Source organism: Phasianus colchicus, chromosome 3, assembly GCF_987193195.1.
Source record: "Phasianus colchicus chromosome 3, bPhaCol1.hap1.1, whole genome shotgun sequence".
Taxonomy (NCBI): Eukaryota; Metazoa; Chordata; class Aves; order Galliformes; family Phasianidae; genus Phasianus; species Phasianus colchicus.
The window spans coordinates 19,231,401-19,246,657 of record NC_143438.1 but is presented as its reverse complement, the minus strand read 5'-3'; the positions used below and the strand labels follow the sequence as shown (position 1 = coordinate 19,246,657).

Below are 15,257 nucleotides of genomic sequence, written 5' to 3'. Positions count from 1 at the left end.
GCCATAGTACCAACATTTCTCTGATGTCGCTGACCAACATAATGAAAAAGGAGGCATTATTTTAAGAGCAGTCTTCATACTTTCCTGGCTTGCATTTATCATCATACCCTGTAGCATGGAAAACCATATGATTCTATGATTCTATGATTCTATGATCTAGCTTCCAGCTGATGCACAGAAAAAGCAATATGCAGATATTGTTCTCTACTCATTTATACATTCATTTCTGAGAAGATTTGAAATAGATTTATGGATGAAGAAAGCATATGAAACTGCATATGAAACCAGTCAGAATGATGCACAAACTCATGGAGAAACCCATCCTTCCTGCCCAACAGTTATGAAAGTGTTGTTTGTCAGGTACTCATAACAGATTAAATTTAGCTTGCTTACTATATGATTCTATAATACTGAGATCTCTTGAAAAGGAAATACAAAACTTTTTCAAGACATAAGAGCTAAATACGCTACTGCATGGGGTGTGGGTGCCAGACACACTCCAGGGGATTATGGGGCTGTGGTGTGAGGTGAGGCTGAAGCTGCCCCGTGCCAGACAATGCTGACTTCAGCAGCTCCATCGTAGGGCATGGCCGGGCCCATCAGCTATGGGTGGACACCTCAGGAAGAGCCTAGGTAAGAGAGCAAAACTAGTATGTTTTGCCTGTGAAGGTACCTTGTAAGTGTTCTTGCAGTCTTCATCTTGACCCGCAAAATTTTTCATCTAATATCCTCTCCCTGTCCTGTTGAGGGCAGTGACAAAGCAACTGAATGGGCTCCTGATAGATGACCAAGGTCAACCCATCATAGTTATCCTTTGTACCAAAACTTACTTCCTTTGAATTCATAAGCAGTAAGAACCTTTGACATAGGAAAGCATATAGGAAGCACAGTTCAGTGTGCTGCCTCGGAAGTTAAACATACTAGTAGCAGGTGAAATACATGATTGCCATGGGAAATTTCTAAATGCTTGCTAAGAGTCACTTTGGAGAGAAAGAACTAGAAAGTTCATTTGCTTTTCAACTAATTAATAACTCTGTTCAGCAGAATTTAATATTTCATGCTCCCTCTGCTTTGTACAACCTGGAAGAAATGGCAATTTTAATATTTTTTTCCTTAAGGGATCAATAAAACAAACAAAAAAAATCTTAAAGCAATGACGATAACCAGGCAAATACTCCAGCTGTACCCAAAAATACCACTTCCGGTTTTTAGGAACAATTACAATTCCTTGCTTTCACTTTCAATTAAAGATCATTAACAGTGTCTAATCTAATAATATTTATCGCCCCATAGAGGCCAAGGGGAAACAAAAACAGACTTCTGACAAACTACATATAAAATTGTAACCATGTAAATGAAAAACATCCTGTGCCAAGAATAGTATTTTCAAGCTATTATCTATATGTACCTAAGACATAGATGCATATAAGAAATTTAGTGTCTTATAGTATTTTTTTTCATGCATTTTACCTTACTTCAGTACTTTTGGAGTGCTGTAGGTACAGTGGTTGCTATGTAACACTGCCAATAAGCTATCACCCTCAGTAAGTTTGAAGATGACACCAAGCTGAGTGGTGCAGTCAATACAGTGGAGGGAAGGGAAGCAATCCAAAGAGACCTGGAACAAGCTGGAGAAGTGGAGCCATGAAAACCTAATGATATTCAACATGGCCAAGTGCAGGGTGATGCACTTGGGCCGGGACAATCCCAGGTATTTATACAAACTGGGAGAAGAACTCCTGGAGAGCAACCCTGTGGAGAAGGACTTGGGGATCCTAGAATACGAGAAGCTGGACATGAGCCAGCAGTGTGTGCTTGCAGCCCGGAAGGCCAACTGTGTTCTGGGCTGCATTAAAAAAGGGGTGGCCAGCAGGGAGAGGGAGGTGATTGTCCTACTTTACTCAGCACTTGTGAGGCCTTGTCTGGAGTTCTGTGTCCAGGTGTGGGTGCCCCAGCACAAGAAGGATGTGGAGATCTTGGTATGGGTCCAGAGACAGGCCACAAAGATGATCAGAGGGCTGGAGCACCTCTCCTATGAAGAAAGATTGAGAAAACTGAGCTTGTTTAGCTTGGAAAAGAGAAGGCTCTGGGGAGACCTCATTATGGTCAATATTTGAAAGGAACGTGTAAACAGGAGGGTGTCATGGTTTTATGATTTTTGGTTATTGTTATTCCACATCATAACATCATGTAGTGCACTGAGAGTTAAGGTGTTAATGCTCCAGTTTGGGTACCTGTCTGGAAGAGAAGAACTACATTCCCCGGGGGACTCTGCGGTAAGAGAGGAGATATAACTCCTGGCAAGGTCACCTGATAAGTTCTTTATGCGCTCTTCTTCGTCTCCTCTTCTTCGTCTCCCTGCTACTCAACCAGACTGCGCATCTCACCTCAGCATTATGGTGAGGCCTATCTACCTTTCGGACATTCTCTCTCTCATTATATTTGATTTATTAGCTTCAATTTTAATGAAATTGTATTATGATGTGTTATCATGCATTCCGATACTATATTTAGTAAATTAGTTTGTTTCTCCTCAGATCGTTGCTGCTGTTTTAAATTATTTGGGGTCCCCTGTTTCCCTTTTCCAGAGGCGCAGATTTTGCAAAATCCCTCCGCCCCGCTAGTCACGGAATTGGGCCGAACCAGCCCGTAAACCGTTGACAGAGGGAGAACGACTGTTTACGAGGATGGATAGTGATAGGACCAAGGAGAATGGTTTTAAAATGAGACAGGGGAGGTTTAGGTTAGATATTAGGAGGAAGTTTTTTATACAAAGGGTGGTGACACACCGAAACAGGTTGCCCAGAGAGGTTGTGGATGCCCCATCCCTGGAGGCATTCAAGGCCAGGCTGGATGTGGCTCTGGGCAGCCTGGTCTGGTGGTTGGCAACACTTCACATAACAGGGGATTGGAACTAGATGATCATTATAGTTCTTTTCAACCCAGGCCATTCTATGAACCTGTGATCTGTGTGTATATGATGTGAGCCTAGAACTGACAACTGCCAAAGACTTCATTGCCAATGAAGATTTGATGCAGATACAAACCATGGTGCTTCCCCTCTTTTAACAATATCAGATGGTAAAGAAGGTGTAGACAACAGTTTAGAGAACAGTTCATCCCTAGCAGCACCTACACAGGCACTGTCATTCTTTGAGCAATTTTCTTCCCTTTTCTTAGTACATACAGTAATAAAAATACAGAATATCCTCTGCCTTTCAGTTCTGTCAAATTAGATAGTCTCTGATAAGCTAGTGCTTGAATGAACAGTGATTAGTTAGCCTACCTTTACATTTTTGTAAGATTTTGTTTTCATTTTTCTATTCCCGTATTTATCTTCCCCTGCCCTTACTTTCTTTCCTTCAGACCCAAGTTCTATCTCCTCTAATACCTCACTTGTCAGTTTGTGTAGAAATCCAAACATGTATCCCCCAGAGCAAGCTCTCATTTTCCCACCATAACTTGGTACTTTAAATAATCTTCACAGTCTATGTGTTTAGTCTTTCTGAGAAGCAAAATTTCTCAATGTTGATGTCCCTCAAGGGTCAGTTCCACAATAATGCACTATCTTCCATGAGATAAGGTTTTGTAGGTGCAACCTGCTTTTTGCATCCAGTAGAGTCACAGTCCAAGTCCCACATCGAGCCTTACAAAGGATAAATCGTCTTATTTCACTCTGGCAGTAGAATTCCAAATATACATGATCACAATTCATTTATTCATTGAGCAGAATATCTTTTCTCCTTACTATTCTTTATTAATCTCTGTCACAAGAATCTGCTCTAGCTGAAAATTTATCCTTTTAAGAACTTTAGTGCCATAGAGTTGATTCCCTACACCTGAAGAGGAAGGCATTTTCAGTTCAATCAGATCTTCACACATTATGCCTCCATGTGGGCATATTCAATTCGAAATAGTACTTTTCAGTGGCAACAAAAGTCTTTTTAAAAAGTCATCCAGGAATCAAAAATACTATTGCTTTTTTAAAGATTTGGAAGGTCTTCATCTTTCCACTACAACAGCAACACTTCAATGAGATCTTATTTTTTAACCTGTCTTGATAACGAACCCTTTCAGTCATGTTTCACTTCATACTGTTCAACATCTGATAAATTATCTTTTAAAACACTGAAAAACACTGCAGTGCATCTAAGAACTTAACTCTCTCAAAGCGTTGAAGTGCTGATTGATCCTGTATACACTAAAACTACTACGATGAAAATTACTGAAAAGATGGTATCTATCTCATCAAGCACAGGGGGAAATATCTGAAGGATTGAAACAGAAGGGAAGATCAAAATAAATAGTAAAAAGAAAAATATACTTAAATGTGGATTAATTTATTTGTGAAAAATGGTGGATTAAGACATTGTTAGTACACAGTGGTGTTTCATTAAGAGAACAACTGTCAGTATTTAAAGGAAAAATGTTAAATAATTTTCTCTAGTTAAACTCAAACTCAAAATATATGCTCTTTTTCAGAACAAAATTGAAAATGAGTAATTCCTTATAACTTTGAAAAAATAATATATGGGCCTTGAAACTATATACAAACAAAAAGAAATAAAAACTGTGATTAAGCTTTCAATATATTAAGAAAGAATAATAGAGCATACGTAAACTTTCTGCACAGAAAAAAAAATAATAATAATAGAAAGATGGTATTAATCATAAATCCAAATCCAAATCCCAGTGAAATGGCTTTTCTGATATGAGGCTTAAGGTTTATTTTGGATATCCCCATGTTGCTTCTCTGAAATTTTAAGTGTCCTTTCTCAGAATTGTCTTCCAGTATAGATTGGTAAATTGTGAAATAAATATATAGTCTCCTTTCCCACACTGATCTTTTATGGCTTCTACCTTTACTATAACCTATCATTGTAACTACTATTTAAGGTTCTACATACATAAAATTTACCTAGTATTATTCAATATTTTTGATTTTTACCCTCAGGATGCTATGTACTATATAAAGACTATCGGTATTGGTTTCACGCTTCAAGTCTTTGGTAGAAAGGAATGCTGCAGGGGTGACCTCTGTGAGAAGTGACGACTGCCCCTATTTCAGATAAGAGCTACTTCCAGCGAGCTCATAAAGGGAACCACCATGACCTTATCACTGGTGTTGTCTCTTATATAACAATTAAGAAAATGTAAAAAATGCTGCTCAGCAGTTGTGCAAAACAAGAGTGAGAAAGAACTCTGCAGGCACCCAGGTCAGCATAAGAGAGAAAAGGCGCAGAACAGCAGCTCTCTGCAGCCCAGGGCAGACCCATAGAGGAGCAAGCTGTTCCTCCACAGCCCACAGGCACTGCGCAGAGGAGATCTCCCTGTGCAGCCAAGGAAGAGACTGTGGGGCAACAGTGGATGAGGCCTGGAGGAGGCACAGCCCATGGATATCCTTGCAGGAGCATCCCTGGCCAGAGCTGCAGCCCACTGGGACTGTGGGGAGCAGTACACAATGCTTTTTGTTTGATTATAGTTTTTACTGCCCTAGTCTGTTAATAATAGGCAATAAATTAAGTTAAATTACTTTTCCTTAAGTTTGGTCTCAACAGCAGTAATTGATGTTCCTGTCCTTACCTTGACACAAGAGTTTTTTCATCATATTTTCTTCTCTTCTGATGAGGAGGGGGAATGAGAGAAAGTCTTGGTCTACATAGGGCAGCCAGCTAACATTAAGTTATCACACCATCTTCATTTCCTAAAATAATAAATACTGACCTGAAGCAACCAGTGGATGTGCTGAATCAGTCAGTTCTGCTGACTTTCCTGGCTAGACTATGCTGTTTCAGAGGCAAGGATGAGTTAAGGGACTCTTCCATAGTTATTGGATTACGCATTCCATTCATTCAGTAAACCCCATTTCCGTAACATTATTCTGGGTAAACCTTTTCATGTTGACTTAACAAGTAAATAAATGAATACACAAATTTTATTCTGAATTTTAGCCAGTGGTTTCAAGAGTAATGTGATATTCAACAGTTTTCAATCTCCCTTGACAGATATATTGATACAGTATGAGAAATTTAGGAAAAAAATATAGCATCTATGAGCTCAGAAAGCAAGCAGATGTAAATTCACAAATCCAGATGAATCTGGTAATCTCACTTTTCAGTTCATACTGATCCTTTCACTGATGGATTTGCCATCTAACTGCTATTCTCTTTTTTTTTTTCTTTAAATGGTAGTTTATTTTAAAATATTTAGCACTTATTTTTGACTAAAACCTGTTAATGATAAACATTCTCTTCTAGTCATTGGACACAAATAATTTACTTCTAACTTGTGCTCCCAAAATTTCCAAATACCATCATATTGTAAAAACATAAATAGAAAGGTGGCATTTTATGTAACCCATCTATCCAAATCACTTTGGCTTTGGAGAAAATCAGATAAAAAGAAACATCCAGAAATGTACTGAATATACAACCTAATTGATGAGACAGAGTGCACCCTCAGCAAGTTCACAGCTGACAAAATATAATGAGTGATTGATAAACCAGATGGATCTGCTACCATTCAGAGGGATTTTAATAGTCTGGGAAAAAAAAATAAAATAAATCTCTCATGGTCTTTACAATATTCATTGAAGAGAAATGTGAAGTCATGATCCTGGGGAGGAATAACTCCATGCACTGCTATGTACTGAGGACCAACTCATTCAAAATTAGTTTTGCAGATATGGATACAGTGGTCCTTGAGGACAGCAAGGTGACCATGAGCCAGCAGTGTGCCCTTACAGCAGAGAAGGAAAACAGCACTCTAGCTTGCATGAAGAAAAGTGTTGCCAGTAGGTTGTCTGAGGTGAACCTTCCCGTCTATTCAGCATCAGTGAGATACATCTGGAGTGTCAGGTTTAGTTCTCTAGTAAATGAGAAATGAAGCTACTGAAGAGAGCCCAGTGAAGGGCCACTTTGATGATTGACAGCCTGTAGCATCTTTTATGTGAGGATTGGCTCAGAGAATTTAGACTATTCACCCCAGAGAGGGGGAGGATAAACAGAGACCTTACTAATGTATAAATGTTACCTGATGAGAGGAAGTGAGGATGAAGAGCCAGACACTTTTCATTGGTGCCCAGCGATCAGAAAAGAGGCAGTGAACACAAACTGAAATACAGGAAATTCTCTCTACATATAAGAAAAGCTTTTTTACCTTGTGTGTGGTAACACACAAGGTTGTAGAGAGGGATTGCGGAGTCTCCATCTTTACAGACATCCAAAATCTGAGTGGACACAACCCAGAGCAAAGCCCTGCTTTGAGTAGGAGAGTTGGACTAGATGATCTCCAAAGCTCTATTGCAATCTTGGCTATTCTGTGATTCTGTCATTTTCAACAAGGCAACATTTCTCTGCAGTATTTTACAAGTGAAATACCATGTTGATATGAAAATCTGGATTATAGATAAATAAATTTCTGTTTTTATCATCTGCCAATGTTGCTAACTGGTACCCATGACTTCTACTAACTTCCACTTTCAAGCAAATTGCCATTCTGAATTATTTCATTACTTTCTTGTACCTGTTGGAATATTATTTGGCATTACATCTTACTTATTTTTTTGATAAATTACATGGCAAAACAAGCTGTACAAAAATTTCATCAGACTTCTGATGTACTTCACTTCTTAGCCACCTCATTCCTTTCACATATTTTTTAATGGACATTACTCAGTGCAATTTATCACAAGGAGAACTAAAGACATATTTTTTCTTTAAATAGTTTGCATTCTTCGAGCATATGCACAGAAAACGAATGTGTCATTTTGTACAAAAGATGAAATATTCAGATAAATATTTGAAAAATGATTTTATAATTAATTATAAAAGATTAATAAAGAGAAACTGAGTGGGCTGCTGATAGGAATGACATGCTAAGGAATACCAGCTAGTAAAAAATGTCTTCATTTCGTTCATCGAAATATTTCTGAGTATAGCTATATTACTTTTAGCAAATCTGACAGTACAATCAATGGCAATATATATATTACCTAGAAACCTGCTTCTTAAGCATGAGTTTAAAACATAGAAAACAAAGCTCTGTAGAAAGATGAGTGTCCTGGTTTCAGCTGAGTCGGAATTGATGAGGAAACCAGGACAATGAGGAAAATGGACAATAATGCAGAAATATTAGTGGGAAACCTACCTTGCCTACATACTGATAGTCAGATCCTGTGTATTCCTCTAAAAGGAAAAACTGGTTCCACATCCAGCCTCGCTTCTGGCGGTGAAGTGCTTTTCCGTCACTCCCTGATGCACGTCCCACAGGGCTTTTAGGTCTGAGATCAGGAGTCCTTCTGAACAGCATTTCTGTGTGGCAGGGATGCAGCAGCCACATCCAGAGCAGTAGAAGTAAAAGAACTTGCTGTATTGTCATAATTATCCACCACTGATACTGTTTGAGCTGATCAGCAATGGAGTTTACAGTTTTGTTTTTCCTGACTTGCTTTCTATGTTTCTAGTTCCCGATGTAGCCAAGCCCCTTACAGCAACTCATCTCTGGACTGCACATAGTAACCAGATCCTGAAAGCAGAGGAGAGACAATGTAAGTTGGAATATATTTACTCGCTAGTGTCCAATATCCCATGCTACCCTAGAGATCAAAAAAACTGTGCCATGGAAAGTTACTTGGTTAGGAAGGTGAAGGCTGTCTTGCAAGAGGGGAATATTGCAAACATGCTTCTTCCTCAGAAAGAACAATTGTGTACTCAGATGATAAATTTCCCCATTAAAACCTTACAATTTAGATACTTTTAAGAATATTTTTTGTATAGACTGGAGTATTATTACTATTGGAACATACACATTAAATACTGCAGCCTTTACTTCAGAAGTTTTCCACCTGATTTGATTTACAAGAATTCTGGTGTTTTATTAATCTTGCTATCAAGAGGACTGAAAAGTTAACAAAAAGTAGTTCCAGAAATGAGGAAATGGTAAAACTACAGTTCTCTAGGGTGTTTTAAATGGCAAAAGAGAACATTGTATGCATCAGAAATAATACAACATGACAAGAAGCAAGCTTTTAAGTATAACAAGTTCTTGAGGTGATCTTAAAATACATAGAGAGGTTCAAACTTCCCCTTAAAATGTAGGAAATATTTCAAAAATTAAGGCCTGTTCTGGAAGTATTCTGAATAATTTTAATAATTTTGCAAAATAGTGATATAAATCTTATCCAGGGAAGTGTTACAGCAGAGGAAAGACAATCTCCTAAATCATCTTTGCTTTGTCTCCACTTTTTTTTTCCTTTGTTGTGCTTAAGGTTTTCCTTCTTCTAACAGTGCCATGATATATCATTTTAGCAAGATAAGTTTCATCAGCTTCTCTTCTTCAATAATGGCTTTTAAAGAATAGTACTTCTTGCTAGTGAGATCATTTGATGATTACTTCCTTTGGGACCTCATAAAAATTATAGTTTGCTTTCTTAATAGGATATATTTTCTGCAAATTTTAATAAGCTTTTAATCATTTTTTTATTATTATTTTTTTTAACACATCCACAGGAAATCAAACTTATGGACTGGATTTACGGTACCCTGTATACTCCTCCAATTTTGGCAGCAAAAGTCAAATGGAAAAAACTCTGGGTTGTTTTTTAATACTCTTTTCTGATTTCTGATAAATCAGTAATATTGCACAGCTGTCCCATGTGTTCTCTCATTTTAATAGCACTATACTCTAGCCAGTTATCACCTTAAATATTTTATTTTTCAAACTGGAACAATGTAAAAATTACAGACATTCTTTTGGTGTTTGGTTTTGATACTAATGTGGTATGCAATATATTTCCAGTAAGTCTGTGATGATTTTATTAAAAAGTTTACAGCAGTTTGTCAGGGATTTAAAGTGAAAAGCTTATGAAAGGTAATGGTTTCTAATGGGTAAAATAATGTATGCTTGTGTAGTGAACTATTGACTGAACAAATTCAGTTAAGGAAACATCTTTTATCTTAAGAGTTACGTTATCTGTGGAGAACATTTTCACCTCTCCTCCAAGAAGACTCTGTAACTTGTCACAGCCACCATTTTCAAGGGCTTCAGCCCCAAGGTTGTCCCCATTAACTATCAAGCAATCATTTTTGTCTAAATAAACAACAGATTATGTATCCTATCGCTTACCTCTTCTTCTTTTCTCATAAAACTTTGAAAAAAATTACTTTACTTGTGAGTTTGAACATTATTCAAAACAAGGAGTCTAAAGTATGTCACTAATAACATATGTCAAATTGTATCATAATCACAGAATCATAAAATCATAGAATGATTTGGGTTGGAAGGAACCTTTAAGATCATCTAGTTCCAACCCCCCTGCTATAGGCAAGGACACCTCCCTCTAGACCAGGTTGTTCAAAACCCCATCCAGCCTGGCCTTGAATGCTTCCAGGGAGGGGGCATCCACAACCTCTCTAGGCAACTGGTTCCAGTGTCTCAGCACACTCATAGTAAATAAATTATTTCTGATATCTAGTCTAAATCTTCCCTCTTCCAGTTTAAAGCCATTAACACGTACAAACTGAACTGGTCCTTTACCTTGGAAATTATTTATCACAACTCATATTTACATTTCGTTGAAGTAAAGGCATAATGAGCGAGAAACTATGATTTGTTCTCAGAAACCTATAAAAGTTTTTTCTCAAAGACGATAGGAATTTCAAACTTGAAATTAGCTTTTCAGGATTTTATTAGTTTCTGTAAAAATTGGAAAGCTATTTTGTGGGTTTTTTTTTTTTTTTTTTTGTGGGTTTTTTTGTTGTTGTTTTGTTTTGTTTTTTGAAAAAGAGATATAGTACTTCCCTTTTGAGGTGTTTTTTTTTTTTCTTTTTTTCTTTTTTTCTTGTTCTTTTTTCCTCTTCTTATTGCCATCCTTATATATAATCCACTATTCACACATTATTATTTGATGTAGAAGTGTTGTTAAATTCCTCTTGGGAAATAATGTTTCAATATTAGGGGCTGTTATTGAATTTCCTTCTTGTTAAATTAGGTCAGCAGAATGAAAGCTCAGATGAAATTTGTTAAAGTTTCAGAAGTAGCTAATGTACACGGACTTGGCAAGCATGGCTGTTTAATGGATGTATGTACCAGTAAGGCTTTTTCCTTCCTTTGAGACTCTTGTTGGAGTTCAGCATCCTGCCCTAAATGTTTGACAGTCACCTACACGAAAGCAATAAGTTATCTTTAAAAATAACCTAACAAACAATAACCCTCATATTTTTCAAAGAGCAATGAATAGGCAAAAAGTCATTAAATAAAAAGCACTGGAAAAATAAAGCAATTGTTAAAGTGAATTAAATACTTTAATATGCAAGTACAGAAAACAGACAGAAGTCCCAAATCTATCATACATTACCTGTTTGATTTATGTGTTATATTGCCAGAACTAGAGCAGTCAATACAGGAAGATAACTGTATCATCTTTTTTGAATTTCCCTGCAAATTTCCTTTTTAAAATGCCTAAATTATAGTGAAATTTGTAACTTAAAAAACTGTCTAAGAACACAGCAATAAGTTTTTCTGGCTTCAACTAATCTTTTACAGTAATGCAATAGTTTTAAAAAGCATTAAATTATTTTAAATCAAATTATTTAACCAGTCTTTCTCCTCATATGTTTTTTTCTTCTTCCAAAGGATGACTTCTCCATTTCTCCCACAGTAGAAATCAAACAAAGAAAAATAAAAAGACTGCAAAATTTAAATCTTTTTAAAAATACCAAATATATAGAAAGAATTTATATGTCTGTGCAATGTGCCACTAAATTATATTAAACATATACGGAGAAAAATGGTGCTCTACCTTGCTCCTGTTTATACAGCTTTCTGTTTGGAGTTTATTTTTAATTATTATTATTATTATTTTAAGAATATTCATTGTGAAAGATGAATCAGTCACTGGCAAAGCTATTAATCATTTCACGTTTAGCTTTCAGCTAACAATTTAAAAATGGTTAGTCAGTTCTTACTTTCCACAGATTAATCACACTGTATTCAGGTCTAACTTTCTCAAAATTTGAAAAACACTATGTTTTCTTTACTCAGTCATGAAAACCTAATGATCTAATGATGCAAAAAACATATTTCATTTCACTTGAACTCATGAGATTTAATAGACACATAAAATGGAACATTAATACCTTCAATCAGTGTATTAACAGAAACATTCTGAAACATTTCAATATCTGGCCTGAAGATATTTCTGCACTGCCCTTTCTGTTTTCTGCATTTCTGTTTCAGTTGGGAGCCACAATCTAGTCAGCATCTCTAATCTTGTGTTTTAGACATTTATTTTTTTTCTGTCTTTTTATAAAAGGAAAGCACTTTTGAAACTGAAGATGCATTGCAACAAATTAGGTTAAACTACACTGGAATTTTATGAGAAAAATTTTTAATTTTATTACAGTGGAACAAGGTGGAACATACTTTGGTTTTGTTTTTTCTTCTTCTGTAGAGGTGACATCAATAGAGCTGTTCCTATATATATTCACAGTGAGAAACATTTCATATTTTCCTCTATATTTCCTGCGTTCTTTATTCTTATTTCAGCCACTATTACAGAGCTACTAGTACAAGCTACAGACCTTTAAAATATGAAGAAAAAGCCCCATTTCTTGGTCAGCTTTGGAAGAGCATACTTTTGTTCTAACAATTTTTGCCATGTCTTTATTAAAATGGGAAGGAAAGTTCTAATGCTGTAGAAGCAAGTACTTGAAAAACATACCCGTGCAAGAGACTTTTAAAAATACAAAAAGGTATTTATCTCTGTAGGTGTAACTTACAAGTATAATCTATCCTTTAAGGGAAGAAGAAGACGATATTTTATAAAGGTTTTTTAAGAGTATACTTGAAGCAAACAAATAAGTTATTTCAAATGATCGATTCTTAATGGATTCCAAACTCATTATTCCTTTTATTATATATTTATGTTCTTTGCTTTATCTATTATATCCCAATGAAGTAGTCTAAAGCTGTTCACAATATAATTGCCTAGTTCTGAACTAAGGAGATAATTGGTAAATTGTCAATAAGCTGCACATTTTGTAGCCTTCAGCAGAACATTTAAACAGTGCAGTGACCACCATGCAGTTATTAAATTATAAATTATAACATGTATTTGCAAAATAGTCAGCTGTACCTTTGACCTTCAGAACTTAATCGTCTTTATGAAGTCCTGCAATACTTGATCCAGTTAGGATTTTGAATTTGAGTATTTATAGTCTGATGCTAAACAAAAAAAGACAACTAACTTTTCTGGAATTGCGTAATTTAATTAGTTATAGTAATCCTATTTTCTAATATCTTGAAGTTATTTCACTGAAATGTAAGATTCTTATGTTATTTTCACAGTTCACAGGGAGAATGACAGAAAAAAAGGAAAGAAATGAAAAGGAAATACTGAGCACTATACCTTTTCCTATAAAAGTTAATCAATATAATAGGCATGAATGATTTCATAGACTCAAAACTTATGTCTGATTTTTAATCATATTTACATATATATGGGTCACTCTGAAACTAATGCCTCTATTTATTTCCATGAAAACTACAACAGACACAAAAAGCACAATAACATTATTTGAGAGAGTACATTCTCAGCTACAAAGCATTAGTTTTTGATGTAGTCATCACCATTATACATTTTTACTAGTGTTGAACAAGAGACTTCATCCTCTGCTTGCACAAATTTGCACCAGCAGAGGTGACCCACTGTGGCTGTTGCTGCTGTTGAAATGCACCACACTCACCCCACTGTGCTCTTCATAATGCTCTTCAATAATCCACTGTTTGGTCTTCATAAATGCTCAGCAAGTGTTGATGACATCAAGGAGTATCACTTTTTCCATATGGAGGAATTCAAGTGATGCACATTTGCTTCATACATACTTCCACATCAGACACCGTTCTGTCAGACTGCCCTTTTGCTGCCATCTGTCACATGGCAATAAATGTAATGGAATACTGGTGGGAAAGTTCAACTTCTGCTGCCATATCACCAGCATCTGCCTCTGACGTTATGGGCAAACATAATAAAATAGGAGGCATTACTTTCAGCCCCTGTACCTGTACTGATTTTGAAGCAGAAAGCTAAAGATTCTGCCATCCACTCTTAGGTCAGTATATGGTTGCTGTATGCTGACAATTCTCTGCAATTCTTCCTGTCCTTGGAGAAGACAGAAATCCTCAGTATTAAAACACAGTGGGATGTTGAAATAACAAGCAGAGAAAAGGCAGATTTTGCAAAATATTCTCGCATAACAATTCTGACTGTTTATTAATGAGGCTTTTGTGTCATACTTTGACATCTAACAGTAAGTCACCTCTCTCTATATATGACATCATCATTTTGTTTCCACAACAAGACTTCAAGAATAGCATACCATTATGATAAATCAAAATTTAATATTGGCATGTTTGCTTTTGTTCTTATTTGGTGGGGAAGTTTTTTTATGCAGCAGTGACAAAAATCGTAAGTGACTTGTGTGCATGCAAAAGTTAAATCTATCATTTCTGTCAGGTGCCCACAGCATTTCATTTCTTGTTGCATCCTGTTCTCATTTCTACATGCCTCTATCATATCTGATTATAGAGACTGAGGGAACTTACACAGCTCTTGCTAACTGTCTGGTGCTTTTCTGCATAATTTGGATGAAAATTAGAGAGCTTACTTATAACTTTCATGATGATTATAGAAAAAAAAAAAATCTCTAAATCTAAAGAGATTCTATGAAAGGTGCTGGATATTATTTTTAAAATATAATAATAATAATAATAATAATATTAATAATAATAGAATAGTCATAATAAATTGCATAACATAGGAAAAAAAATGAATATACACAGATCTGGAGAATATAATTGAGGCATAGAAGTATAATAGATCTGAACAGTCTCAGTACTGTGGATTGTTTTATCACGCATCTTCTAAATAATGAAAGAAAATTCACATAGAGAAAATGAAAATATATGAAAAAAATTACTATTTTAAAGTATTAAATCATCCTTTCTCTCCACTGAGACTCGTTTAGAATGCCCAGTATGCAAATGATTAAAATGCTCATATGCAAATGATTAGAAATGAGCATGCAACAAAGTGTTTAGGGGAAAAAAAAAAAGAAAAAAAGAAGAAAAAAAAAAAGTAAAGGAGAGGATAACTGCATCTATTTGTCTAACACTCAAACACTCAAGATAAAAAAAAAAAAAAAAAGAAGTTGGAGAAAGTGGTATGAAGTGGTATGACTATGCTGAAAATAAGAGAT

General features: G+C 35.8%; 1 protein-coding gene across 2 annotated transcripts in view; it reads right to left on the bottom strand.

Annotated features, from left to right (window-relative positions):
* The window catches only part of CDH10 (cadherin 10), a 91,224-nt gene that overhangs the window by 44,560 nt on the left and 31,407 nt on the right, over positions 1-15,257 (bottom strand). For both annotated transcript variants that reach the window (XM_031589243.2, XM_090137063.1), the window contains exon 2: positions 8,149-8,526. In XM_031589243.2, the coding sequence (XP_031445103.1) occupies positions 8,149-8,379 (231 nt within the window). In that variant the 5' untranslated portion in view covers positions 8,380-8,526. The remainder of the gene's footprint in view (positions 1-8,148; positions 8,527-15,257) is intronic.